At 35.5% G+C, this 27,998-nt stretch overlaps 1 protein-coding gene, 1 long non-coding RNA gene and 1 pseudogene across 2 annotated transcripts; all 3 read left to right on the forward strand.

Annotated features, from left to right (window-relative positions):
* Positions 1–2,063: 2,063 nt before the first annotated feature.
* LOC128291514 (uncharacterized) lies at positions 2,064–2,401 on the forward strand. The gene is made up of 2 exons (XR_008281338.1): positions 2,064–2,190; positions 2,261–2,401. It is a non-coding gene; the product is annotated as an uncharacterized LOC128291514 (long non-coding RNA).
* Positions 2,402–3,206: 805 nt separating this feature from the next.
* LOC108459791 (receptor-like protein kinase 7) lies at positions 3,207–6,848 on the forward strand (annotated as a pseudogene).
* A 7,090-nt stretch (positions 6,849–13,938) lies between these two features.
* LOC108458975 (squalene monooxygenase SE2-like) lies at positions 13,939–26,793 on the forward strand. Its single transcript, XM_053026819.1, has 9 exons — positions 13,939–14,019; positions 19,267–19,383; positions 19,727–19,838; positions 19,926–20,100; positions 24,997–25,165; positions 25,604–25,822; positions 25,905–26,183; positions 26,271–26,549; positions 26,674–26,793. Exons 1-9 carry the CDS (start codon positions 13,939–13,941, stop codon positions 26,791–26,793), a joined length of 1,551 nt encoding a protein of 516 aa, XP_052882779.1.
* Positions 26,794–27,998: the final 1,205 nt, after the last annotated feature.

Consider the following 27,998-nt stretch of genomic DNA (forward strand, 5'->3'; position numbering starts at 1 on the left):
TTAATTTGAATTTATTTTGAATAAATTATACTTAATGTTATTAAATTATTAATAAATTTATGTTTTATTCATTTAATTTTAAAAAATTTTAAAATGGTCATTGAGCTATTCAAAAATTCATTTAAGTCGCTAGACTGCTAAAATTATTATTGTATGGCCTTTTCTATTTGTACCGCTTGTACCAATAAAAAATTTTCTTTCCCATCCTCCTCTATAGCTTAGTTTTCTTTTTATGAAATAACTTTGAGCATCACGAATCTATGAACTAAAATCTAAATAATTGACTGTTAGATCGACTTCGATCTAAAGTATGTTATTATACTTATTGATGGGTGATGATCCACCGTATAGATCATCGAATCATACCCTAAAACTCGCTAGCATGACTTAAAGAAAAACTTAATAATATAGTGACTTCAAAACTTTTGAATAATTAAGAGACTTAAATGAAAAGTTTATACAATTTAGTGATTATTTTAAAATTTTCTAAAATTAAGTGACTAAACATAAATTTATTAATAGTAGTAGTAACCCCAGTGTTAATCATATCAGCCTGACACAAAAAAGTCTCCGGTTTAAGATCGCTTGACGGTGACGGAAATGGGGACCGACAATACGGTAGGAAGGAAATAGAAGCCGACAAATTCGTTCTTTAACGCACGTCACCTTCCCCAAGATCGTCCTCCTCCACCAGTAGTCTGATATTTCATTTTAGTACATATCTTTGTGTAAATTATTGGTTTAAATTTGTGTTAAGTCCCTATATTTTTTTTTTGTAGATTTGAAACTTAGTTTTTATATTTTTATTTTAAGAAATTGGCATATGATAAATTTAGTCCTCAATGTTTATCTTTTGTCAATTTAGTTTTTATTATTATTTTAATCTAATTTAACTATTAACCTTTCAAAAGAGTCCAATCACTTTTTAAATAAAAATATTGACAAATTAAGCCCTATGCTTTTCAAAAACATCAATTAAGCCCCTATACTTTTTTGCATTAAATTCAACCTTCAATGTTAAAATTCCAATCAATTAAGCCCTTTGACTATTACAGGAGTAATAACAACCATTTTTTAGGCGTTTTAAGCCACGTGCACGTCAAGATTATGTAATGTGATGAAAAATTGTATTTTTAAAATTAAAATCATAAAAATATAGAATATAATAAAAATAGAAAATCATAAAAATAGAAAATATTTAAATTGAAAATATAAAAGAAAAAATATAAAATATAAAATATATTATAAATAACAAAAATATATAAATTATCAATTTTATTAAAATAATAAAATAAAAATTTATATAAGTTATAAAAAATAAAAATATGAAAAAATTAACAATATTATAAAAATATTAACACGTGCAAACAATAATAAAAATATAGAAAATTTAAAATATATATTACTACAAAATATTCAAAAATATAATGTAAAATTAAAAAATTATAAAAAAGATTATATAAAATTAAAAATAAAGTATAAAATACAAAAATCTACAATTTTACATACATCGTCAATTGTTACTTGCCTTCTCGATGTATTTATATTTCAAAACACTTCCCTATCATCAACGAGACATAGGGATGAAAACATTTTAAATTTATAATAGTATATTTTAACACTCGTAAATATTATATTTTTAAATTTATAATGGTAATGCTATTTTTACTTTCATTTTTTTAGTATTAATTTTTAAAAGGGATGATGTGCTTCAGTACTCAAACACACTTTCTCTTGCCCTGACAACATTATCGATACTAATTAAAAATTAATTTTTATTTTCATTTTTAAAAAAGGATAGATTAATTCCCATTTATTGATGCAATATTGGTTTTTGGTGAATTTTTTTTCTCTTATACATATATCTAATGCATCATAGCCAAGGGGTTGGCAAGGGCCTCGACCCCCCTTAAAATGGAAATTTTTTCATTTAGGTCTTTTATAAATAAGCTTCCTTAACACATCAAGCTTATTCATTTTCAACCAAACATAATTACAATGTAACTAAACAACGAACTTGCTATTGCAGCAAACATATAAGCTGCAACATGCATACAAGTTGCAAGCTCTTCAACAAAATCATCACAGTAGTATGGTTGCCCACTTTTCAACAAATTTCACCTAACAGTCATTAACAACATTGTAATGACATTTGGGAATTGTGCTCTTCATATCACCATTGTTGCTCAGGTACTTTGATTTCAGTATTCACTGCAAAAAGCCCTTCAATGGGAAGTCATTAATTTACTTTTTTTTTCAGATGGATATAGAATTCTGCATGACAGTGAAGGAACCCGTGAAGAAACTACGTTCAGCTTTTGTATTTCTAGCGTGACAAATTTCCCCGTTAGGAACTTTATATATAATTTCTATTATATGTCTTTTAATTGGATGGCAATAATTTAATGAGATAAAGTTAGTACTCGATATCATTTATATCATTTCGCATGTCTTTCCTTGGATTCGGATAATAGGCTTGTTAACTAAAAATCCCTGGTCCTATCAGTTTGTTTTTATGCTTTCTACAAGAAAAGCTTATTTGATGAGAGAGTTTAGTGTACATGAACAAGAGTGAGGCTGCGATAATTTAAGATGGATTTAGCTTAAATCATAACTTTTATCATGAGTTCATAGTGAATTCCTCACTGGGTAATACCATGATTGATTTCATAGTTACTATTCATAGCTGTTTGGATTGGTTTAACAGGGAATGTTGTGTTGAAAACCATATTTTCCTTCTTCGAAATTTGTAAATGTCTTCGATAAAAACTATCATAAACGATGATTGTTGGTGCCAGTTACGCTATCTAGATGCAACGTCAATTGAAACTTAGTTTGCATATAAAGGACTATGTAACTTAACATATTTGGTTGAGATAAATTTTTTTATTTTAACTTTTTAAAAGCACATTTTAAAGATTTTTAGTGGAAGACTACTTCAATAAGATCTCTACTACTTTATTCCATATTGAAGATCTAATCGAAAATAATTTTGAGGAGATAAAGTTTCACATTAATTGTATTTTTAACAAGAAAATTTATGTCTATTTAAGAGGGCTTGTTTATTGTTTTATGGACGAAATTGAGAGCAGTTGTTTTTTGTGATGAACTTTATGTAAATTATTGTAAATAAAATATTATTTTTGTAATTAAGCTTTTAAGTAAAAAGTTTATATCAGTCAAGTTACAACTTGACAAGTGATCAAGACCACACGTAGGATGTTCTTGCCTTACATACTTTTATTTTTCCATGGTTAGATTATTAATTGTTTCAACGTTTGGAACATTTGTCGCATTTCGAGTCGGTGACAGCTGATATAGACCAGTGAACCATTAAGGAACTGATGCATGGAGAAAATTTTAATGGCAGGGTGGAAATATGTTCGTTTTTCCACCGACTTTCTTCGACATGGCGGCCGTGCATAGTGCAGACCCCAGTCAAACGTGGCGGCCATTGTTTTTCCAGTTTCCTACACTTCATGTCTTACCCATTTCCATACATGACATCACATTCCCACTGAATTTAAGCCTTAAGCTGATAATTATAGTCTTTTGATTCGCCAGTTATAGCAACTGTATTTGCTGACCCTTTTAATCTTCATTGACTGTAAATACTGCAGACAAAGAAATATAGTGATTTTTATGATATTATCTTTACTTCCTTAGATTAACCCAGTTTTCTCCACCTGCAGGCTCAATTAGCCTTCATTTGCTACCATGTCTATCCAACAATGGCTTCTTCCCATGTTTCTTGTTTTTGTTTCAATCATCGTAATGTCCTGTGCCGAGTCCGATAAGTTGCAGATATTGTTAAAGTTGAAGTCTGCTCTAAAAAAATCAAATACTGATGTTTTCAGTTCATGGATACAAGGAAGATCTGCATGTAATTTCAATGGAGTTGTTTGTAATTCGAATGGATTCGTAAAGGAAATCAATCTTCCCCATCAACAATTGGTTGGTTATCTTCCATTTGGGTCCATTTGTGAGCTAAAATCATTGGTGAAGATTGATTTTGGGGATAATTTATTGTATGGTAAGGTAACTGATGAAGACATGAAGAACTGTACAGGGTTGCAGTACCTGGATTTGGGGTTGAATTCATTTTCTGGACAAGTCCCTGATTTATCTCCTTTAAATGAATTGAAGTTCTTGAGTTTGAACAGTAGTGGATTTTCAGGCCATTTTCCATGGAAATCACTGGAAAATCTCAAGGAATTGACATTCTTAAGCCTTGGTGATAACCCATTTGCTTCAAGTCCATTTCCACAGGTAGTCCCATACCTTGAGAAATTGTATTGGTTGTATCTCACAAATTGTAGTCTCACTGGACAGATTCCAGAAGGAATTCAGAACCTTACTCGGCTACAAAATCTCGAACTCGCTGATAATACATTGTCCGGTCCGATCCCTGCAGGGATTATCCAACTTGACAAACTTTGGCAACTTCAGCTTTACAACAACTCATTGTCAGGAAACTTGCCTGTTGGATTCGGTAATCTCACGAGTCTAGTGAACTTTGATGCGTCGATGAATATGCTTCGAGGCAAATTATCGGAGCTGCGGTCCTTGAACAACCTTGCTTCTTTGCAGCTCTTTGAAAATCATTTTTCAGGTGAGATACCTGAGGAGTTTGGTGAGTTCAAGTACCTTGTAGAGTTATCAATTTATAGGAACAACCTTAGTGGTCGAATTCCCCCCAAAATCGGGTCGTGGTCGGATTTCATTTTCATAGATGTCTCGGAGAATTTCTTGACGGGTCCTATACCACCAGATATGTGCAAAAATGGCAAAATGGTTAAACTTCTTCTGCTGCAGAATAACTTAACTGGCACTATCCCTAACAGTTATGCAAACTGTAAGTCCTTGGCTCGATTTCGAGTAAATAACAATTTTTTATCTGGTATTGTCCCTGCTGGTATTTGGAGCTTGCCAAATCTTGCCTTAATTGATCTTGCCATGAATCAATTTGAAGGTCCTGTGACAGGGGATATTGGTAATGCTAAGTCACTTGCACAACTATTGCTGTCAAATAATCAATTTTCGGGTGAATTGCCTGCTTCAATCTCTAAAGCTTCTTCATTAGTCTCTATTAATGTTAGTTCGAATAAGTTTTCTGGACAAATTCCGGGAACCATCGGAGAATTGAAAAGCTTAGGCAGCCTTTATTTAGATGGTAACATGTTTTCGGGTACGATACCGGACTCATTAGGCTCATGTGTTTCTTTGAATGATGTAAACCTTGCTGGTAACTCACTTTATGGGGAAATCCCTGATAGCGTTGGATCTTTACAGAGCCTGAACTCATTGAATTTATCCAAAAACACACTCTCTGGTGAAATCCCGACTTCTTTATCGTCTTTGAGATTAAGTCTGTTAGACTTGTCCGATAACCAGTTGGTCGGTCCAATACCCAAATCTTTATCAGTTGAGGTTTTTAAAGATGGCTTTGAGGGGAATCTAGGCCTATGCAGCTCAAATCTCAAGGACTTTCAGCCATGTTCATCAGATTCTGGTACATCGAGTCATCTTCGAACGTTTTTATCATGTTTCATAGCCGGAATACTAGTGCTGGTTTTATCAATAGGATGTTACATGTTTGTCAAGGTAAGGAAGACTAATCTTAATCATCCATTGAAGCAGGGTTCATGGAAATGAAATCATTTCACATGCTAAGTTTCACTGAAAAGGATATCACCAACGGCATCAAATCAGAGAATTTGATAGGTAAAGGTGGATCCGGAAATGTCTATAAGGTCGAATTGAATGGCGGTAAAAAACTAGCTGTTAAGCACATTTGGACCTCAGATTCTAGCAACGGTAAAAGCTACCGGAGCAGTGCTACTATGATAACAAAAAGCAAATTCCGATCACAAGAATATGATGCTGAGGTGACCGCTTTGAGTGCCATCAGGCATGTGAATGTGGTGAAGCTTTTCTGTAGTATCACAAGTGAGGATTGCAGTCTTCTGGTTTACGAGTACTTACCGAATGGAAGCTTGTGGGACAAGCTACACTCATGTCGAAAGATTGATATGAGTTGGGAACTGAGATATGCCATTGCATTAGGGGCTGCTAGAGGCTTAAAGTATTTGCACCATGGATGTGACAGACCCGTTATACACCGTGACGTGAAGTCAAGCAATATTTTGTTAGATGAAGATTGGAAACCGAGGATTGCCGATTTTGGACTTGCAAAGATTGTACAAAATGGTAGTGGAGGGGATTGGACTCATTTTATAGCTGGAACTCATGGATACATTGCTCCTGGTATGTTCTTTCTTTATTTGTTTATGTCGGACTCATTACAATGCACAAATTTCACTACCATTTATGTTTTGGTTGCAGAGTATGCATACACGTGCAATATAAACGAGAAGTGCGATGTTTACAGCTTTGGGGTCGTATTGATGGAATTGGTCACCAGAAAAAGGCCATTAGAGCCCGAATTCGGAGAGAACAAGGACATAGTACACTGGATCTATAATAAACTTGAGAACAATGAAATTTTGGATGAGGTGGTGGACATGAACATGACTGATGCATTGAAGGAAGACGTCGTCAAGGTGTTACGCATTGCGGTCCATTGCACGGCGAAGATTCCGGTTCTCAGACCGAGCATGAGAATGGTAGTTCAAATGCTTGAAGAGGCTGATCCTAGTAAACTCACTGATATTATTGTTCATTGAAAAGGTTATGCTATGGTCAGATCAAAAGTTTATTGTATCAAAAAGTCAGTTTTGTTGAAGGGTTTCTTTGTACAGAGGAATTCAAAACTCCCCATAAAAGATTGAAAAAAAGATTTCCAATGGTGTAAGTTGAAATTGAGATTGGTTGCATGTTATGTATAATTTTAGTATGTTTGCTGGAAGAAAACAGAGGATGAGGATGAACAAATACTAACAAGGAACATACAATAATCCAAGATTCCAAAATGCTTAATTTTTCTCAAGATTTCTGATAATTCATATATTCACATAATCTTAATAAATTAAACTAAAGATCATGCAGATAAACCTAATATTGCATAATTAACAATTTTAATATCTTTTTCATCAAATATAAATAATTTCTTCATGAATAAAAATACCACGATAAATTGATTTTTCCTCCTTAATCTTTTTTCTATTGTTACATAACCGATAATGACGAAGGCTATAAAGCTTTTATTAATATCTTTTTAATTTTGTAATAGATAGAGGAGAATAAATTTAAATTAAACCACTTGATTTTAAACTTATTTCAGTTCATAAATATAAACTAAAATTTTACAATAATGACATAAAACTAGAGACAAAATTAAATTGTAATTTTTATGATAGTAAAATGCAATTTCACTATTTTAATAGCTTATATCTTTATAATTTTAAATAATTAAATCAAATTTTTATCATTTTTGGGGGCCAAAGTGCAATTTTACCTTTACTAATTTAAAATTTTAAAAATTTTAAGGGCCTAAATAAAATTTTTTTCATTTTAAGAGAGCCGGGAAGCCTCCTAGCTATGCCCTGCATAAAACAATTGAATCAACCATTATAAACAAATTTGAATTTTTTTTTAAATATCATTACGTACCCATGTTTATAACTTATCGTTGTAATTCTTAATTTGCAAACATTCTTGTGAAAAATAAAATAGAATAAAATAAATAAAAATAAAGAACACATAAATTTTACGTGGAAACCCTTTCGGGAAAAAAAACCACGGGCAGAGGAGAAGAAAATTCACTATGTCGAAAAATTTTTTTACTCAAATACAAGAGGAATAGACTATGTCTATTTATAGGCTTGCAAAGCCATATTCTAGTAGGATTGAAACACCTTATCCTAATCAATATAAAATAGATGGAGTTTAATAAGGTTTAAAACCTTATTCTAAAATAAAATAAAAGAAGTCTAGTTCTATATGGATTTTACTTTTATTTTATTTTCCATCGTATTTTATTTAAATAAGAATTTGGGTCACTTAATTCTAACAATCTCCACCTTGACACAAATTCTCAATGAACAAGTTCTTCATCGCGAACTTTCAATAAACAAGTTCTTCACCTCTTCCAAAAACCCCTTAAGGGTTTAACTTCAACAATGAACACCAACCAAGTCTAAGCAATGCTCAAACTTGGTTATAGGAAGTGACTTAGTCATCATATCTGCAGGATTTTCATGAGTGCTAATTTTGCTCACAACAATATCACCACGAGCAATAATATCACGAACAAAATGATACCGAATATCAATGTGTTTTGTTCTCTCATGAAACATTTGATCTTTTGTAAGAAAGATGGCACTGATTGTCACAAAAATCTTGCTGATTTGAAGGTCTTCATTGAGTTCACTAAATAGTCCTTCAACCAAATAGCTTCTTTACAAGCCTCAAGAATCGCCATGTACTCAGCTTCGATTGGTAGACAAAGCGATCGTAGTTTGCAAAGTGGCTTTCCAACTAATTGCACAACCTCCGATTGTAAAGACGTAACTCGTGAGAGATCTTCTTCTATCAAGGTCTCCAAGCAAAATCAGCATCAACATACCCTATAACTCCATCTTTAGTTCTTCCAAGCGTAAGCAAACATTAGTAGTGCCTCGTAAGTATCTTAAAATCCATTGAATCGCTTTCCGGTGTTCTTTACCGAGATTCGCCATGTATCCGCTAAGCTGACCGATCGCATATGATAAATCGGGCGTGAACAAACCATAGCATACATGAGAGATCCTCTTGCACTAGAGTATGGAACATGTGACATGTACTCAATCTCATTATCGATTGAGGAGATAAGGCCGATGAAAGTCCGAAATGGAAATTTGGTAAAGGAGTACTAACGAGCTTAGCACTCTGCATATTGAACTCGCAAAGAACTTTCTCAATGTACCCTTCCGACTTAGGTACAATTTACTTGCTTTTCTATCTCGAGAATCTCCATACCAAGTATCTTCTTTGCTGGTCCTAAATCTTTCATCTCAAATTCTTCACTTAGTTGGGCTTTAACCTTTCTTATCTCTCTTTTATCTTTTGTCGCTATCAACATGTCATCAACATAAAGAAGTAGATACACAAAAGAACCATCAACTTTTTCTTAAAATAGACACAACTGTCAAAACTACTTCTTTTGAAATCATGAGAAGTCATAAAGGAATCAAACCTCTTGTACCCTTGTCTTGGTGATTGTTTCAAACCGTAAAGGGACTTTTTCAGCAAGCAAACATAGTCCTCTTTTTCGAGACTATAAAACCCTCTCGTTGTTGCATGTAAATATCTTCCTCAAGTTCTCCATGCAAAAATGCGTTTTACATCTAACTGCTCAAGCTCCAAATCATGCATGGCCACAATACCAAGCAAAGCTCGAATCGAACTATGCTTAACAACCGGAGAGAACACATCGTGAAGTCCACTCGAATTTGATTGTAACCCTTTGCAACAAGCCTTACTTTATATCTGGGTTCTTCAACTCCTGAGTCCTTCTTTCTTTTTAAACACCCATTTACAACGAATGACCTTTTTACCTTTAGGAAGTTTTACAAGATCCCATGTTCTGTTTTTGTGGAGTGATTCCATCTCCTCTTGCATAGCAAACATCCACTTTTACGAGTCTTCACACTAATCGCCTCGAGAATAATTAAATGGCTCTTGATTCGCATCTATATCTTCAGCCACATTTAAAGCATAAGCAACTAGATCAACCTCGGCATACTTCTTTGGAGGTTTAATTTCTCTTCTTGTCCTGTTTTTGGCGATAGAGTATTGCGGTGAAGAAGCAACTCTATTCTCAATTTTTGTCTTGGCTTGAGGAGTTGATTACAGATTAATCGATGCTCCACCGCTTTTGGTTTTCTTTATTGGAAGAGTCTTTAAGAGATAAGTTAGGTAGCATAGCAGTTTCATCAAAACAACATCTCTGCTAATCACAACTTTTCTATTTTCGGACACCATAACTTATAGCCTTTTACACCACTTTATAACCAAGAAAACGCATTTAATGGATCTCGGTTCCAATTTTCCATTATCAACATGAGCATACGCAGACACCCAAAAATCTTTAAATCGAATAATTAGCGGGATTACGGACCATACCTCTTGTGGAGTCTTTTCTCAATGGCAACGGATGGAGATCGGTTGATCAAAAACATGCAAGATGAGGTCATCGCCCAAAATGACTTGGTAAGTTGGCATTTGACAACATACATCGAACCTTCTCCATGATCGTTCTGTTCATTCGTTCGCAACGCCGCTTTTTGTGGAGTATGACGAATCGTCAAGTGTCTCATGATCCTTCGACTTGCACAATCTATTAAACTCATCGAGCAGAACTCTAAGCCATTATGCATGCGGAGGTATTTTATCTGTTTTCCTGTCATTTTTCAATCATAATTTTCCAAGACTTAAATGTGGAAAACACATCGCTTTTACGCTTGGGAAGAACGCCCAAACTTTTCGGAAAAATCATCAATAAAGGTTAGCATATAATTAGCTCCACCTCTCGAAGGCACTCTGGACGGCCCCACGGATCGAATGGATATACTCCAACGTTTCCTTCGTGTTATGGATTCCTCTAGTGAATCGAACTCTCTTTGCTTCCCAAAACACAGTGCTCACGAAATTCGGTTTGCAAATTCCTTGCCCATTAAGAAGTCCTCTTTGCTTAATTACGCCATGCCATTCTCACTCATATGCCCTAGGCGCATATGCCAAAGTTTAGTAATATCATCATCGACAAGGAAGAGGAAGCGGCAATTGCATCACCGAGAATGATGAGAACCTCAGAAACATATAACTTGGCAATCATTCTTTGCCCTTTCATCACAACAAGGACCCTTTGAAATCTTTAAAACCCACTTTCAGTTGTGTATCTGCCCTTTTGAATCAAGAGTACTCAACGAAATTAAATTTCTTTTCAATTCGGAACATGCCGCACGTCACTAAGTGTTCTGACAACTCCATCAAACATCTTAACTTTAATTGTTCCAACACCTGCGATTTTACATGAAGCATTATTTCCCATCAAAACAACACCTTCAGATACTGTTTCATAAGTTGTAAACCAATCCCGATTGGGACTCATGTGGAAGGTGCGACTGAATCAAGTATCCACTCCTCGCTTACTTTAGAATCATTGATGAAGCAACTAGAAGTTCACCATCGCTGTAGTCTTCTACAACATCAGCTTCATCGGAATTTTCTGATTGTTTTCCCTTTTGATTCGCAGCCTCCCTTTTAATCTTATTTTATAGCTTATAGCACTCAGATTTAATGTGCCCTTTCTTCTTGCAGAAGTTGCAAGTTTTACCTCTGTTTGAAGATTTCGATCTACCCTTAGATTTACCACGAGGATTCCGTTCTCGTGTTCTACCACGATCATCATCAACATTCGGTCTTGTCTCCCACGAACAATGAGACCTCTCCCGAGAGTTGGTTTTAACCACAAGATGCTTCATCTTATCATACGAGGTTAAAGAATCATAAACCTCATCAACCGTGAGAGACTCATGCTATATAAAATCGTGTCTCTAAAGGTTGAATAAGACGGGGCAACGAACAAAGTAGAATCAACCCTAGATCTTCCTTATCATCTTGAACCTCCATGGCCTCCAAGTTTGAGAGAATTTCTTTAAACACTGTTAAGTGTTCGTGTCTGACGCACCTTCCTCCAAACGATGAGCATAAAGACGCCGCTTCATATGCAACTTGCTTGTTAGAGTTTTCGACATACATATTTGTTCTAGCCTCTTCCATAATGCGTGGCAGTTTTCTCTTTCATCACATCCCGCAAAATTTCGTTGGACAAATGCGAGATGTAATTGTGTTAATGCCTTTCGATCCTTACGCTTCTTCTCTTCATCTGTTAATGTCGAAGGCATCTTATCTATCCTAGCAGGGCATCCTCTAGATCCATCGTGCAAGAAGCGCTTGCATCTTAATTTGCCACAACGCAAATCGGTGTTGCGATCCAACAATGAATTTCATACTTCAAAGACGCCATTACCGTGATCGAGATGAATAACCCTAAGCTCGAGATACCAATTTGTGAAAAATAAAATAGAATAAAATAAATAAAATAAAGAACACATAAATTTTACGTGGAAACCCTTTCGGAAAAAAAAACCACCGCAGAGAGGAGAAGAAAATTCACTATGTCGAAAAATTTTTACTCAAATACAAGAGGAATAGACTATGTCTATTTATAGGCTTGCAAAGCCATATTCTAGTAGGATTGAAACACCTTATCCTAATCAATATAAAATAGATGGAGTTTAATAAGGTTTAAAACCTTATTCTAAAATAAAATAAAAGAAGTCTAGTTCTATATGGATTTTACTTTTATTTTATTTTCCATCGTATTTTATTTAAATAAGAATTTGGGTCACTTAATTCTAACAATTCTCATAAAAGAAGAGATTTGTATGAAATTATGATTCATTTTTAATAGGAGCATGACAAATCAAATTTTTCCTCATAATTTTAGCATTTTTAGTTGGATTTAAATTTGTTTAGGAGGAAAAAGTAAAAAATCAGGAAGAAAATTTTGATTTGTCATGCTCCTATAAAGGGATAACATGAAATTATAGTTTTATACAACCCTTTCTCTTCTCATAAATTTTGTAAAATGTGCCGACGTAGAACATATGGTACACATATAGTTTAGTCTATCCAATTTTCAAAATACTAATCATAGCTAAGATAGTTTTGTGTTGATGAAGTATCAATGCTATCACGACATAATCTTACACAACATATCCCCAAATGTGAAAGTTTGAAAATTTTCTTTTAGGATTCCCATCAACGAGTTTTACACTAACCTCAAACTCTTATAGACGTCGAGTTCAGCGTAAAGTCAATTAAATGATGGGAACCAGATTCCCTCTTACCTCGAAACCTCAAACGTCCTAATGTAGTTATGGTACTTTTGTGACCATCTGGATTGTTTGGAAGCACCGATATACTAAAGTCTTCTAGGCATCACTAAGTTGCACAGTCAGCCGCTTAATATTACACAAATCTCACTGAAATTCAACCAGCTGTCTATTGATGCATTTTTGCAGGGATCCTAGCTCCAGATGGATAAACATACTAAGAGAAAACATTTAAATACATTGGAAGCTCCAACAGTTGGCTAAGCCAAAGTGCCCAAATTTTCTTGTGTTGCTACCCTCACAAACATTTCATATTGCTGACCTTAGTTTCTACGTATATTTACGTTCAATGTTTGTTGCTTTCTTTCGAGATATGTACCAAAGGAAATTGCCTTTCTTTTGAGGTATAATTTGTCTTTTTCAATTGTTTATATAAAACTTCTTATCTAATAATTATAATTATTTCTAGTTTGAATTTTTCATAAAACATAATTGAAACACGTAAATCAAATTTTAAATAATTTTGTACGTATTACATGAATAATTTGCTCTTTTTAATATAATGTCTAAAACTAGGCATAGCCCCTCCTCAACCCTTAAATAGAAAGATGATGTGCTTCAGCGCACTGGAACCCATTTCCTCCCTGGAAACAATACTAATACCAATACCAATCAAGCTAAAACTTAATCAGCTAATAAATACAAATTTAATTTAATCCAATTGCTTTAAACATCCATGACGTTACATTGCATTTACCATTTTATATCTTAGAAAACTATTAAATTGATGAAAAGAAATCCATTTGAGTACGACTTCAATTAATCATTTTCGATAAAAAAAAGGTAGAAGCCTCGACTGTACATGTGATGCAATTGGCATGATCCAAAGTGATAAGCCATTTGTCATTCAATTTCAATGGCAACTAACGTAGACACGTGGGACAAAATTATAAATTATTGCTTCTTTACATCAAACTTTACGGAATTAAAGACGTCAAGTACATAAACAATAGCTTCACTCATCATTCACCGCTCGCCTTTCTTCTATAAATGCTGTTCGTCTTGATTATTCATTCCATACATGGTTCCTAAATCAATGGTTGAGCAGTATACAGTTGGAGTTGCAGTTGTTATAGCCTCTCTTTTGGGGTTTGTTTTCTTGTACTACAATTCTTTAGTGAGATTTCGGGGACTAGGCAAGCTTAAAAGAAGAGCTTCGATGGAGTTTCTGTTGCGCGGAAGCGTGTGAAAGAGTAAAATTATTGTACTGAAAAATCACACCAAGTTCAATTCCCAGGAAAGAGAGGTAGATCACGAAGATCACTTAAATACCAAGTCTTTCCTAGCCAGAATATCCCTCTATCGTAATTTAATAGCACAATAAATCACTACAATCACATTCACAAAATATGCAAAACAAATAATAAATAACACGAATTTTAACGAGGTTCAAGAAATTTTGCCTACGTCCTCGGGCACTACCAAATATATTTCACTCCAAAAATTACAAGTGAAATTTACAAATAGAGAGAGAATAATGCCTTAAGTAGAGAATGGCAATTATGGGATGAAGAAAGTAAGAAATGGTTAGGCCTATTTATAGTTGAGGTTCAAGGATCAACTTGCAATGTCCCTATACAATTAGGGACCAAAATTGCAATTATCCCATGCCAACTTTTAACCCAACTTGCCAACCAATATTACTTTCTACTTTCGGTGCCCACCCCATTTGACTTTTCAAACAATGGTGGGTTCCAATAATCTCCACCTTGAAGATTTGATTAGGATAATCTTATCTTCACACAATTCTTCTCGCTTTTGACAACAATACTTGATAGTGCCTTCTTCAACTGTTAAACTTGCGGGATATTAATCAAGTTCAAACAATGTTCGAACTTGGTTGCTGTTACCACCTTGGTCATCATATCTGCGGGATTATCTGCAGTCTTGATCTTCTGAAGACAAATTTTCCCCTCTTCAATAATTTCCCGCACAAAATGGAATCGTACGTCGATATGTTTTGTACGTGCATGATAGACTTGATTCTTTGCTAAATGAATAGCAGTTTGACTATCACAATACACGTTAATATGCTCCTGAACCAACCCCAAGGTTTTAGCCATACCTTGTAACCAAATAGCCTCGTTTATAGCCTCTGTTACAACCATGTACTCGGCTTCTGTGGTTGACAATGCAACGTAGGCGTAGTGTAGACTTCCAACTTATTGGTCCTCCAGCAAGTGTAAACACATAACCGTGGTTGATCTTCGCTTGTCCAAATCACCGCATAGTCGTAATCAACGTACCCAATAACACCTTTACCAAGTGTATTATCACGCTTGAACAAGTAATCCAACATCCACGGTCTTCGAATATACCGTAGAATCCATTTCACGACTTGCCAATGTCCTTTTCGTGATTATGCATATACCGCTCACTATACTAACTCGCTCGTGAAATGTCGGGTCTTGTACACACCATTGCATACATCAAGCTACCCATGCATTAGAATACGGAACTTACAACATGTATTCTCGTTCCGTATTCGTCGAAGGAGATAGTTGTGCGAAAGCTTGAAATGAGAAGCCAACGGGTACTTACAGGTTTTGTCCGCTTCGTTCATGCCAAAAACTGTAGTACCTTTTTCAAATCGCTTCGAGACAAGCTAACTCTATTATGAGCTCTATCTCTCCATATTTCCATGCCGAGAATCTTTTAGCTTCTCCTAGATCTTTCATCTCAAACTCGAGATTGAGTTGAGTCTTCAATCTTTCAATCTCAACTTTGCTCTTAGATGCTATTAGCATATCATCAACATATAAGAGCAAGTATATGAAAGTTTCTTCTTGTAGCTTCGAAAATACACGCAATGATCAAATTTACTTCTTGTGTACCTTTGCCCTTTCATGAACTCGATCAAATCGCTTGTACCATTGCCTCGGAGATTGCTTCAATCCATAAAGCGACTTTGTCGGTTGCAAACCCAATTTTCTTTTCCAGCAACCTTGAATCCATCTGGCTGAGTCATATAAATTTCCTCTTCCAAATCACCGTGTAAAAACGCGGTCTTCACATCAAGCTGTACTAGTTCAAGATCATATTGCGCAACCAAGGCTAGCAAAATCTGAATAGACGAATGCTTCACAACTGGAGAAAACACTTCATTGTAATCTATTCCTTCTTTCTGAGCGTAACCCTTTGCTACCAATCTAGCCTTGTATCGAATTTCATTTTTATCAGGAAATTCTTCCTTCTTTGCATATACCCATTTGCATCCAATTGCCTTCTTTCCCTTGGGTAGTGTCACCAACTCTCAGGTCTTATTTTTATGAAGAGACTGCATTTCTTCATTCATTGCTTGCTTCCACTTTACACCATCAGGGTTACTTACTACTTCTGTGTAAGTAGAAGGAACATCATCATCTGCAATTGGAAGTGCATAGGCCACTATATCATCAAAGCGAGCAGGCTTACGAATCTCTCTTCTTGGCCTTCTATATGCAATTGAATCTTGTTGCTGTAGAGGTTCTTGGGTAGGAACCTCTTCATCATTTGTCCCTCCAATATTAGCTGGATCATCGTTAACCTTTTCAAGCTCCACCTGCTGCAAAGTACTACTAGTTTTGTCATCCTTTTGTGAATCCTTGTACTTCAACATGGTTGATTCATCAAAAGTCACATCTCTACTGAAAACAATTTTCCTTGTATTAGGACACCAGAGACGGTATCCTTTTACTCCATCAGTTATACCCAAGAATAATGCTTTCTTTGCTCTTGGGTCTAACTTAGATTCTTTACATGATAATATGCGGTGGAACTAAATACATGTAAAGAATCATAATCGAGAGTGATTTACTATCCACATCTCCATAGGAGTTTTTCCATTTATTGCAAATTGATGGCAAGCGGTTAATTAGATGGCACGCATATGTAATCGCCTCAATTAAAATTCTTTGTCCAATCCAAAGATTGGACAACATACATCGAACTTTCTCCGGTATAGTTCGATTCATGCGTTCTGCCACCCCATTCTGGCGTGGTGTATCCCGAACAGTGAAGTGTCACACAATGCCCTCATCTTGGCATACTTGTAGAAATGGATCGTTTTGTACTCGGTACCATTATCCGATCGAAGTCGTTTGACCTTTCGACCACCCGAGTCTCCACCATCTTCTTCCATTTCGAAATGCATCCAAAACTTCACTTTTCTTTTCATTAGATACACCCATACTTTTCTTGAATAATCATCAACAAAAGTAACAAAATAGTGCATACCTCCCAAAGAAGCTACTTTGGTAGGTCCCCACACATCACCGTGAACGTAGTCCGAATTCCTTTCGTATTGTGAATTGTTGGACCAAATTTTACCCTCTTACGCTTGCCCGAACACAATGTTCACGTAATTCCATTTTGCAAGAATTTGCACCTTTCAACAAGCCTTGCTTCGCCAATGTCGCAAAGCTTTTTCACCAAAGATGTCCCAATCGCATATGCCATAATCGGTAGCCTCTGAATCTACATCTTTTGTAGAAATTGTTGATGTTGATCCAATAATCGTACTTCCATTTAAAAGTACAAGTTATTTCTTCTTGTACCTTTCATCACCGTCAATTGCCCACTACTACTTTTAGTAATCCATTTCTCAAAGTGATTGTGAGCCCTTTAGATTCTAGGGCCCCTAATGAGATGAGATTTTTCTTCAGGGCTAGGTGCAGCGAACATCTGTCAAGACTTGGATTGAGCCGTCGTGATTCTTCAATTGGACTACCACTCCCATTTTCTTACAAGCACTATCATTGCCCATAAGAACAATTCCACCTTCTAGCTCTTTAAGACTAGAAAACCAGTCCTTATTAGGACACATATGGTAAGTACATCCCTGAATCCAAAATCCACTCATCCGCTTGACATGCCATTGCCATGCCAACCAAGCTAAAGTCGACTCCTCATCATGCTCCGCTACACATGCATTAGAAATAGCCTTGCCCTTTTGTAGCTTAGGACAATTCTTTTTTCAATGCCCTTTTTCACGGCAAAAGGCACATTCATCTTTGGCGGGTCTCCTTTGGACTTTCCTTCTACCAGATTTGTCTTTGTGTGAGCGACCTCTCATTGTTAAGACTTCGCGGTTGTATCTCTGTGATCTCTTTTATCTTTCTTTCGAGTCTCAGATCTATACAACGACTCTGATCGCATCAAATGTGATCGTGTCCTTCCCATGAAGCAATGTGGTGGTAAGATGATCATATTCATCGGAAGGAATTCAACAACAATAATGCCTTGTCTTCATCTTCAAATTTCTCATCCAAATTTAGCAAGTCTGCTAAAATTTTATTGAATGAGTTCACATGGTCATTCATCGACATACCGGTGCATCGTGAATCGATAAAGTTTTTTTTCATATAAAGCCTATTTTCAAGACTTTTCGTTAGAAACTTTTCTTCCAAGTGTATCCCATAACTTCTTCACGATGTCTCCCTCATGACAGAGTACTTACGCTCTTTGGCCAAACATAGGCGGATTGTACCACACACTGTCTATTAATCTTGGCCCTCCTTGTCATCCATCTTGTCGGGTTTTTCTTCAAGGGCTATATCTAGCTCTTGCGACATAAGACATCTAGGATCTCACATTGCCACATACCAAAATTATTGGTACCGTCAAATTTCTTTACTTCAAATTTTGCATTTGTCACGAGTGAGTCCTTGTCGATGGCGATCTTGCCGCCATTTTTCTCCTCAATCTCAACTCATGTACACGTGAGCAAGATCAGATTCAGTAAATAGTGTCGTATACGTAAATAGTACTGTATACGTGAATAGTGCTATATACGTAAATAGTACTATAAACGGTCGTATTCCCCAAGTACGAATCTAGCTCTGGTACCAATTGTTGCGCGGAAGCGTGTGAAAGAGTAAAATTATTGTACTGAAAAATCACACCAAGTTCAATTCCGGAAAGAGAGGTAGATCACGAAGATCACTTAAATACCAAGTCTTTCCTAGCCAGAATATCCCTCTATCGTAATTTAATAGTACAATAAATCACTACAATCACATTCACAAAATATGCAAAACAAATAATAAAGAACACCAGAATTTTAACGAGGTTCAGCAAATTTTGCCTACGTCCTCGGGCACTACCAAATATATTTCACTCCAAAAATTACAAGTGAAATTTACAAATAGAAAGAGAGAATAATGCCTTAAGTAGAGAATGGCAATTATGGGATGAAGAAAGTAAGAAATGGTTAGGCCTATTTATAGTTGAGGTTCAAGGATCAACTTGCAATGTCCCTATACAATTAGGGACCAAAATTGCAATTATCCCATGCCAACTTTTAACCCAACTTGCCAACCAATATTACTTTCTACTTTCGGTGCCCACCCCATTTGACTTTTCAAACAATGGTGGGTTCCAATAGTTTCCCAAGGAAAACCGTATAAACAAGAATGGAAGCGGTGAGGATGTTAGGACTACGGATATTATCATAGTCGGCGCTGGTGTGGCCGGTGCTGCTCTTGCCTATTCTCTTGGAAAGGTCCTATATATATATATATATATATATATATATATATATATATATATACTTTGATTTTAAATTGCATCAGTTCATATTAACTCGGGTTTTAAAATTTTTAAGTCATTTTAAATTTTAATCAAATAAAGATCCGATCCAAGTCATTTTAATCAAATAAAGTACATTAAAAATGTTTGAGCCAAAATGAAAATTTATCATTGCAACACCAACTTTTTGGGGGCAATCTAGTTTCACGATTGGTTTTGGGTTTCGTGTCAGTTTTGGATTAAGATCAATGATCTCAAATTCAGGTCAGAATTAATAAATCCACTCTTGACCATTCTTCTCTGTTTGCATGTTATAGGATGGACGTCAGGTGCGTGTAATTGAGAGGGACTTAAATCCACTTGATAGAATCGCTGGTGAAAGTCTAATGCCAGGGGGCTACCTCAAGTTAATTGAGCTAGGGCTTGAGGGTAACAAACAACTTAAACAACAAATGCGATATGATGTTATGATGCTATTTATATAGTTATTTTCTAAATTGGATATTACCATTGTAGATTGTGTAGATGAGATTGATGCTCAACGAAATCAAGGTTATATTCTATACAAAGATGGAAAGAATGCCCCCATATCTTATCCTCTGGAAAAATTTCAATCCCATGTTGTAGGAAAAAACTTTCATAATGATCGATTCGTTCGAAGGTTGCGGAAGAAAGCTGAATCTCTTCACAAGTACTTTATCTCTTTCATCTCAATTTTTCTTCAATTTCAATATATAATATCGAAACATTAATTTTAATAGATTAAATGACTAGGTAATTCTTTCGATCCATTTCTTCTTAACAAGCCCCAAATTCATTGTGAAAAATAAAATAGAATAAAATAAATAAAAATAAAGAACACATAAATTTTACGTGGAAACCCTTTCGGGAAAAAAACCACGGGCAGAGGAGAAGAAAATTCACTATGTCGAAAAATTTTTACTCAAATACAAGAGGAATAGACTATGTCTATTTATAGGCTTGCAAAGCCATATTCTAGTAGGATTGAAACACCTTATCCTAATCAATATAAAATAGATGGAGTTTAATAGGTTTAAAACCTTATTCTAAAATAAAATAAAAGAAGTCTAGTTCTATATGGATTTTACTTTTATTTTATTTTCCATCGTATTTTATTTAAATAAGAATTTGGGTCACTTAATTCTAACAATCTCCACCTTGACACAAATTCTCAATGAACAAGTTCTTCATCGCGAACTTTCAATAAACAAGTTCTTCACCTCTTCCAAAAACCCCTTAAGGGTTTAACTTCAACAATGAACACCAACCAAGTCTAAGCAATGCTCAAACTTGGTTATAGGAAGTGACTTAGTCATCATATCTGCAGGATTTTCATGAGTGCTAATTTTGCTCACAACAATATCACCACGAGCAATAATATCACGAACAAAATGATACCGAATATCAATGTGTTTTGTTCTCTCATGAAACATTTGATCTTTTGTAAGAAAGATGGCACTGATTGTCACAAAATCTTGTCTGATTTGAAGGTCTTCATTGAGTTCACTAAATAGTCCCTTCAACCAAATAGCTTCTTTACAAGCCTCATAATCGCCATGTACTCGACTTGATTGGTAGACAAAGCGATCGTAGTTTGCAAAGTGGCTTTCCAACTAATTGCACAACCTCCGATTGTAAAGGCGTAACTCGTGAGAGATCTTCTTCTATCAAGGTCTCCAGCAAAATCAGCATCAACATACCCTATAACTCCATCTTTAGTTCTTCCAAGCGTAAGCAAACATTAGTAGTGCCTCGTAAGTATCTTAAAATCCTTTGAAGCGCTTTCGGTGTTCTTTACGAGGATTCGCCATGTATCGCTAAGCTGACCGACCGCATATGATAAATCGGGCGTGAACAAACCATAGCATACATGAGAGATCCTCTTGCACTAGAGTATGGAACATGTGACATGTACTCAATCTCATTATCGATTGAGGAGATAAGGCCGATGAAAGTCCGAAATGAAATTTGGTAAAGGAGTACTAATGAGCTTAGCACTCTGCATATTGAACACGCAAAGAACTTTCTCAATGTACCCTTCCGACTTAGGTACAATTTACTTGCTTTTCTATCTCTCGAGAATCTCCATACCAAGTATCTTCTTTCTTTGGTCCTAAATCTTTCATCTCAAATTCTTCACTTAGTTGGGCTTTAACCTTTCTTATCTCTCTTTTATCTTTTGTCGCTATCAACATGTCATCAACATAAAGAAGTAGATACACAAAAGAACCATCACTATTTTTCTTAAAGTAGACACAACTGTCAAAACTACTTCTTTTGAAATCATGAGAAGTCATAAAGGAATCAAACCTCTTGTACTCTTGTCTTGGTGACTGTTTCAAACCGTAAAGGGACTTTTTCAAACAAGCAAACATAGTCCTCTTTTTACGAGACTATAAAACCCTCCGGTTGTTGCATGTAAATATCTTCCTCAAGTTCTCCATGCAAAATGCGGTTTTACATCTAACTCGCTCAAGCTCCAAATCATGCATGGCAACAATACCAAGCAAAGCTCGAATTGAACTATGCTTAACAACTGGAGAGAACACATCGTGAAGTCCACTCTCGAATTTGATGTAACCCTTTGCAACAAGCCTTGCTTTATATCTGGGTTCTTCAACTCCCGGAGTCCCTTCTTTATTTTTAAACACCCATTTACAACGAATGACCTTTTTACCTTTAGGAAGTTTTACAAGATCCCATGTTCTGTTTTTGTGGAGTGATTCCATCTCCTCTTGCATAGCAAACATCCACTTTTACGAGTCTTCACACTAATCGCCTCGAATAATTAAATGGCTCTTGATTAGCATCTATATCTTCACCACATTTAAAGCATAAGCAACTAGATCAACCTCGGCATACTTCTTTGGAGGTTTAATTTCTCTTCTTGTCTGTTTTTGGCGATAGAGTATTGCGGTGAAGAAGCAACTCTATTCTCAATTTTGTATTGGCTTGAGGAGTTGATTACGTATTAATCGATGCTCCACGCTTTTGGTTTTCTTTATTGGAAGAGTCTTTAAGAGATAAGTTAGGTAGCATAGCGGTTTCATCAAAAACAACATCTCGCTAATCATAACTTTTCTATTTTCAGGACACCATAACTTATAGCCTTTTACACCGACTTTATAACCAAGAAAACGCATTTAATGGATCTCGGTTCCAATTTTCCATTATCAACATGAGCATACGCAGACACCCAAAAATCTTTAAATCGAATAATTAGCGGGATTACGGACCATACCTCTTGTGGAGTCTTTTTCTCAATGGCAACGGATGGAGATCGGTTGATCAAAAACATGCGATGAAAGGTCTTACGCCCAAAATGACTTCGTAAGTTGGCATTTGACAACATACATCGAACCTTCTCTATGATCGTTCGTTCATTCGTTCGCAACGCCGTTTTTTTGTGGAGTATGACGAATCGTCAAGTGTCTCATGATCCCCGACTTGCACAATCTATTAAACTCATCGAGCAGAACTCTAAGCCATTGTGCATGCGGAGGTATTTTATCATTTTCCGTCATTTTTCAATCATAATTTTCCAAGACTTAAATGTGGAAAACACATCGCTTTTACGCTTCGGAAGAACGCCCAAACTTTTCGGAAAAATCATCAATAAAGGTTAGCATATAATTAGCTCCACCTCTCGAAGGCACTCTGGACGGCCCCCACGGATCGAATGGATATACTCAACGTTTCCTTCATGTTATGGATTCCTCTAGTGAATCGAACTCTCTTTGCTTCCCAAAACACGGTGCTCACGAAATTCGGTTTGCAAATTCCTTGCCCATTAAGAAGTCCTCTTTTGCTTAATTACGCCATGCCATTCTCACTCATATGCCCTAGGCGATATGCCAAAGTTTAGTAATATCATCATCGACAAGGAAGAGGAAGCGGCAATTGCATCACCGAGAATGATAGAACCACATAAAACATATAACTTGGCAATCTTTCTTTGCCCTTTCATCACAACAAGGACCCTTTGAAATCTTTAAAACCCCACTTTCATTTGTGTGTATCTGCCCTTTTGAATCAAGAGTACTCAACGAAATTAAATTTCTTTTCAATTCGGAACATGCCGCACGTCACTAAGTGTTCGACAACTCCATCAAACATCTTAACTTTAATTGTTCCAACACTGCGATTTTACATGAAGCATTATTTCCCATCAAAACAACACCTTGAATCATTGTTTCATAAGTTGTAAACCAATCCCGATTGGGACTCATGTGGAAGGTGCAACTGAATCAAGTATCCACTCCTCGCTTACTTTAGAATCATTGATGAAGCAACTAGAAGTTCACCATCGCTGTAGTCTTCTACAACATCGACTTCACCGGAATTTTCGGTTGTTTTCCTTTTGATTCATGACCTCCTTTTAATCTTATTTTGTAGCTTATAGCTTTTCAGTTTAATATGCCCTTTCTTCTTGCGAAGTTGCAAGTTTTACCTCTGTTTGAAGATTTCGATCTACCCTTAGATTTACCACGAGGATTCCGTTCTGTGTTCTACCACGATTATCATCAACATTCCGGTCTTGTCTCCCACGAACAATGAGACCCTCTCCCGAGAGTTGGGTTTAACCACAAGATGCTTCATCTTATCATACGAGGTTAAAGAATCATAAACCTCATCAACTGTGAGAGACTCATGGCTATATAAAATCGTGTCTCTAAAGGTTGAATAAGGACGGGCAACGAACAAAGTAGAATCAACCCTAGATCTTCCTTATCATCTTGAACCTCCATGGCCTCCAAGTTTGAGAGAATTTCTTTAAACAACATTAAGTGTTAGGTGTACTGACGCACCTTCCTCCAAGCGATGAGCATAAAGACGCCGCTTCATATGCAACTTGCTTGTTAGAGTTTTCGACATACATATTTGTTCTAGCCTCTTCCATAATGCGTGGCGGTTTTCTCTTTCATCACATCCTGCAAAATTTCGTTGGACAAATGTAGATGTAATTGTGTTAATGCCTTTCGATCCTTACGCTTCTTCTCTTCATCATTAATGTCGAAGGCATCTTATCTATCCTAGCAGGGCATCCTCTAGATCCATTTGTGCAAGAAGCGCTTGCATCTTAATTTGCCACAACGCAAATCGGTGTTGCGATCCAACAATGAATTTCATACTTCAAAGACGCCATTACCGTGATCGAGATGAATAACCGGAAGCTCGATACCAATTTGTGAAAAATAAAATAAAATAAAATAAATAAAAATAAAGAACACATAAATTTTACGTGAAACCCTTTGGAAAAAAACCACGAGAGAGGAGAAGAAAATTCACTATGTCGAAAAATTTTTACTCAAATACAAGAGGAATAGACTATGTCTATTTATAGGCTTGCAAAGCCATATTCTAGTAGGATTGAAACACCTTATCCTAATCAATATAAAATAGATGGAGTTTAATAAGGTTTAAAACCTTATTCTAAAATAAAATAAAAGAAGTCTAGTTCTATATGGATTTTACTTTTATTTTATTTTCCATCGTATTTTATTTAAATAAGAATTTGGGTCACTTAATTCTAACATTCATGTTATGGTGATATATGATAATGTAGTGTAAGTTTAGAACAAGGGACAGTAACATCTTTGCTTGAAGAAAATGGGACTATCAAAGGAGTTCACTACAAAGATAAGAGTGGTCAAATACTGACAGCTTACGCTTCTCTCACCGTTGTTTGCGATGGCTGTTTTTCAAATTTGAGACGCTCTCTTTGCAATCCAAAGGTGAAAAAATGCTTAAGAAATCTTGTTAAATTGGGTTAATTTTGGTTTTAGTCACTGAAATTTCAGATGTAATATATTTAGTTATTTTCCTATAATTTGATTTTTCTATTTTATAATTTTATTTTTAGGTCCAAATTGGCAACATTAAAGTGATGACTTAAAATTTATTTTTATTATTTTTCGATCAGACAATCAACCATGTCAAGCTAATAATAAATTTATATGTCAACCAAATCCTCAAAGCTGATTTTGAAAGAATTTTCACGTAGTCACATCAATAATATTAGTAATATTATTAATTTGAACCTACTAATAATATTATAAAGAGATGAAATTATGTTAAGTTAAAGATCGCATAGAAGATTGATTAAAGCCAATAATTAGACCTATTAAATTTTTTTGAGAAAATATACATAAAGGTCTTGATTATTTCTGTAGGTTGATGTCCCCTCTTATTTTGTTGGTTTTATCTTGACGAACTGTAAACTTTCGGATCAAAATTATGGAGCAATCATATTAGCAGATCCTTCACCTATCGTATTTTATCCCATTAGTAGCACTGAAATTCGTTGCATGGTGGATGTTCCTAGTCAAAATCTACCCTCTCTTTCCAACGGTGAAATGTCCCATTACTTGAAAACTTTGGTTGCTCTCAATGTACTTGGATTTTTCTTTTATTCTATTCATTAGTGTAATTTGATTGATTTTGCATACTAACAATATGATTCATACATTTTAGGTATTTCCTGAAACATACGACTCCTTTATATCTGCAATAGAGAAAAAAGATAACATAAAAATAATGCCGAACAGAATCATGGCTGATGCTCCACACCGGACTCCCGGTGCCCTTCTCATCGGAGATTCATTAAATATGCGACACGCCATAACCGGTGGGGAAATGACTGTTGCACTATCTGATGTTGTTTTACTAAGGGATCTTCTAAGACCTCTGCATGATCTATCCGATGCATCCGTTGTTTGCAAATATCTCCAATCTTTTTATACTCTTAGGAAGGTATTACAATTTCATGTTTTATATACATTTTGAAAAGTGAATGACAATGAAGAAAATGATATTATTTTACACTTTAATTACATGCAGCCAATGTCATCTACAATAAATATACTAGCCAGTGTCCTACATAAGGTTTTCAGTTCCTCTTCTGATCCTACAATTGAAGATATACAACATGCATGCATTGGATATTTGAGACTTGGAGGTGTATTTTCAAGTGGACTATCAGCTATGATCTCTGGTTTATGCCCTCGTCCATTAAGCTTAGCATTTCATTTATTTGCCTTGGCAATATATGGTGTTGGACGATTGTTACTTCCGTTTCCTTCTCCCACACGCTTATGGAATGGGGCTAAACTCTTTTGGGTCAGTATCTCTACTAAACATTTCTTATATAACACGAATACAGGTTCAGTATAAATATATAATAATAATATATTTGATATATGAATAATTATGACGTATTTTCTTTTTCTTTATTGTTTTTCAGGTTTCATCAAATATTATTTTCCCCATTATACACTTTGAAGGAGTTAGACAAATGTTTTTCCCTCTAACTGTACCAGCATATTATAGAACTCTCCCTAGAAATAAGGACTTAAGAGTCTAAAAAGAAAGCTTATGGATTATTAGCAAAAAAAATTTGTGAACTGTTAGAATTAAGTGACCCAAATTCTTATTTAAATAAAATACGATGGAAAATAAAATAAAAGTAAAATCCATATAGAACTAGACTTCTTTTATTTTATTTTAGAATAAGGTTTTATTTTCTTCTCCTCTGCCAGTGGTTTTTTCCGAAAGGGTTTCACGTAAAATTTATGTGTTCTTTATTTTTATTTATTTTATTCTATTTATTTTTCACAAATTGGTATCGAGCTTAGGGTTATTCATCTCGATCACGGTAATGGCGTCTTTGAAGTATGAAATTTATTGTTGGATCGCAACACCAGATTTGCGTTGTGGCAAATTAAGATGCAAGCAGTTCTTGCGAGATGGATCTAGAGGATGCCCGCTAGGGATAGATAAGATGCCTTCGACATTAACAGATGAAGAGAAGAAGCGTAAGGATCGAAAGGCATTAACACAATTACATCGCATTTGTCCAACGAAATTTTGCAGGATGTGATGAAAGAGAAAACCGCCATTGCATTATGGAAGAGGCTAGAACAAATATGTATGTCGAAAACTCTAACAAGCAAGTTGCATATGAAGCGGCGTCTTTATGCTCATCGTTTGGAGGAAGGTGCGTCAGACACGAACACTTACGGTGTTTAAAGAAATTCTCTCAAACTTGGAGGCCATGGAGGTTCAAGATGATAAGGAAGACCTAGGGTTGATTCTACTTTGTTCGTTGCCCGTCTTATTCAACCTTTAGAGACACGATTTTATATAGCCGCGAGTCTCTCACAGTTGATGAGGTTTATGATTCTTTAACCTCGTATGATAAGATGAAGCATCTTGTGGTTAAACCCAACTCTCGGGAGAGGGTCTCATTGTTCGTGGGAGACAAGACCAGGAATGTTGATGATGATCGTGGTAGAACACAGAGCGGAATCCTCGTGGTAAATCTAAGGGTAGATCGAAATCTTCAAGCAGAGGTAAAACTTGCAACTTCGCAAGAAGAAAGGGCACATTAATCTGAGTGCTATAAGCTACAAAATAAGATTAAAAGGGAGGCTGCGAATCAAAGGGAAAATGACCGGAAAATTCGGTGAAGGCGATGTTGTAGAAGACTACGGCGATGGTGAACTTCTAGTTGCTTCATCAATGATTCTAAAGTGGCGAGAGTGGATACTTGATTCAGTCGCACCTTCC

This window comes from Gossypium arboreum, chromosome 4 (genome assembly GCF_025698485.1).
Source record: "Gossypium arboreum isolate Shixiya-1 chromosome 4, ASM2569848v2, whole genome shotgun sequence".
Taxonomy (NCBI): Eukaryota; Viridiplantae; Streptophyta; class Magnoliopsida; order Malvales; family Malvaceae; genus Gossypium; species Gossypium arboreum.

What these genes read in the sequence shown, in the direction of transcription:
- LOC108458975 (XM_053026819.1), top strand. Translation starts at nt 13,939, where the DNA reads ATGGTTGAGCAGTATACAGTTGGAGTTGCAGTTGTTATAGCCTCTCTT. An exon ending in AAACTTTGGTTGCTCTCAAT is followed by an intron (nt 25,823 to 25,904) that starts GTACTTGGATTT and finishes CATACATTTTAG; the next exon opens with GTATTTCCTGAAACATACGA. An exon ending in ATGGGGCTAAACTCTTTTGG is followed by an intron (nt 26,550 to 26,673) that starts GTCAGTATCTCT and finishes ATTGTTTTTCAG; the next exon opens with GTTTCATCAAATATTATTTT.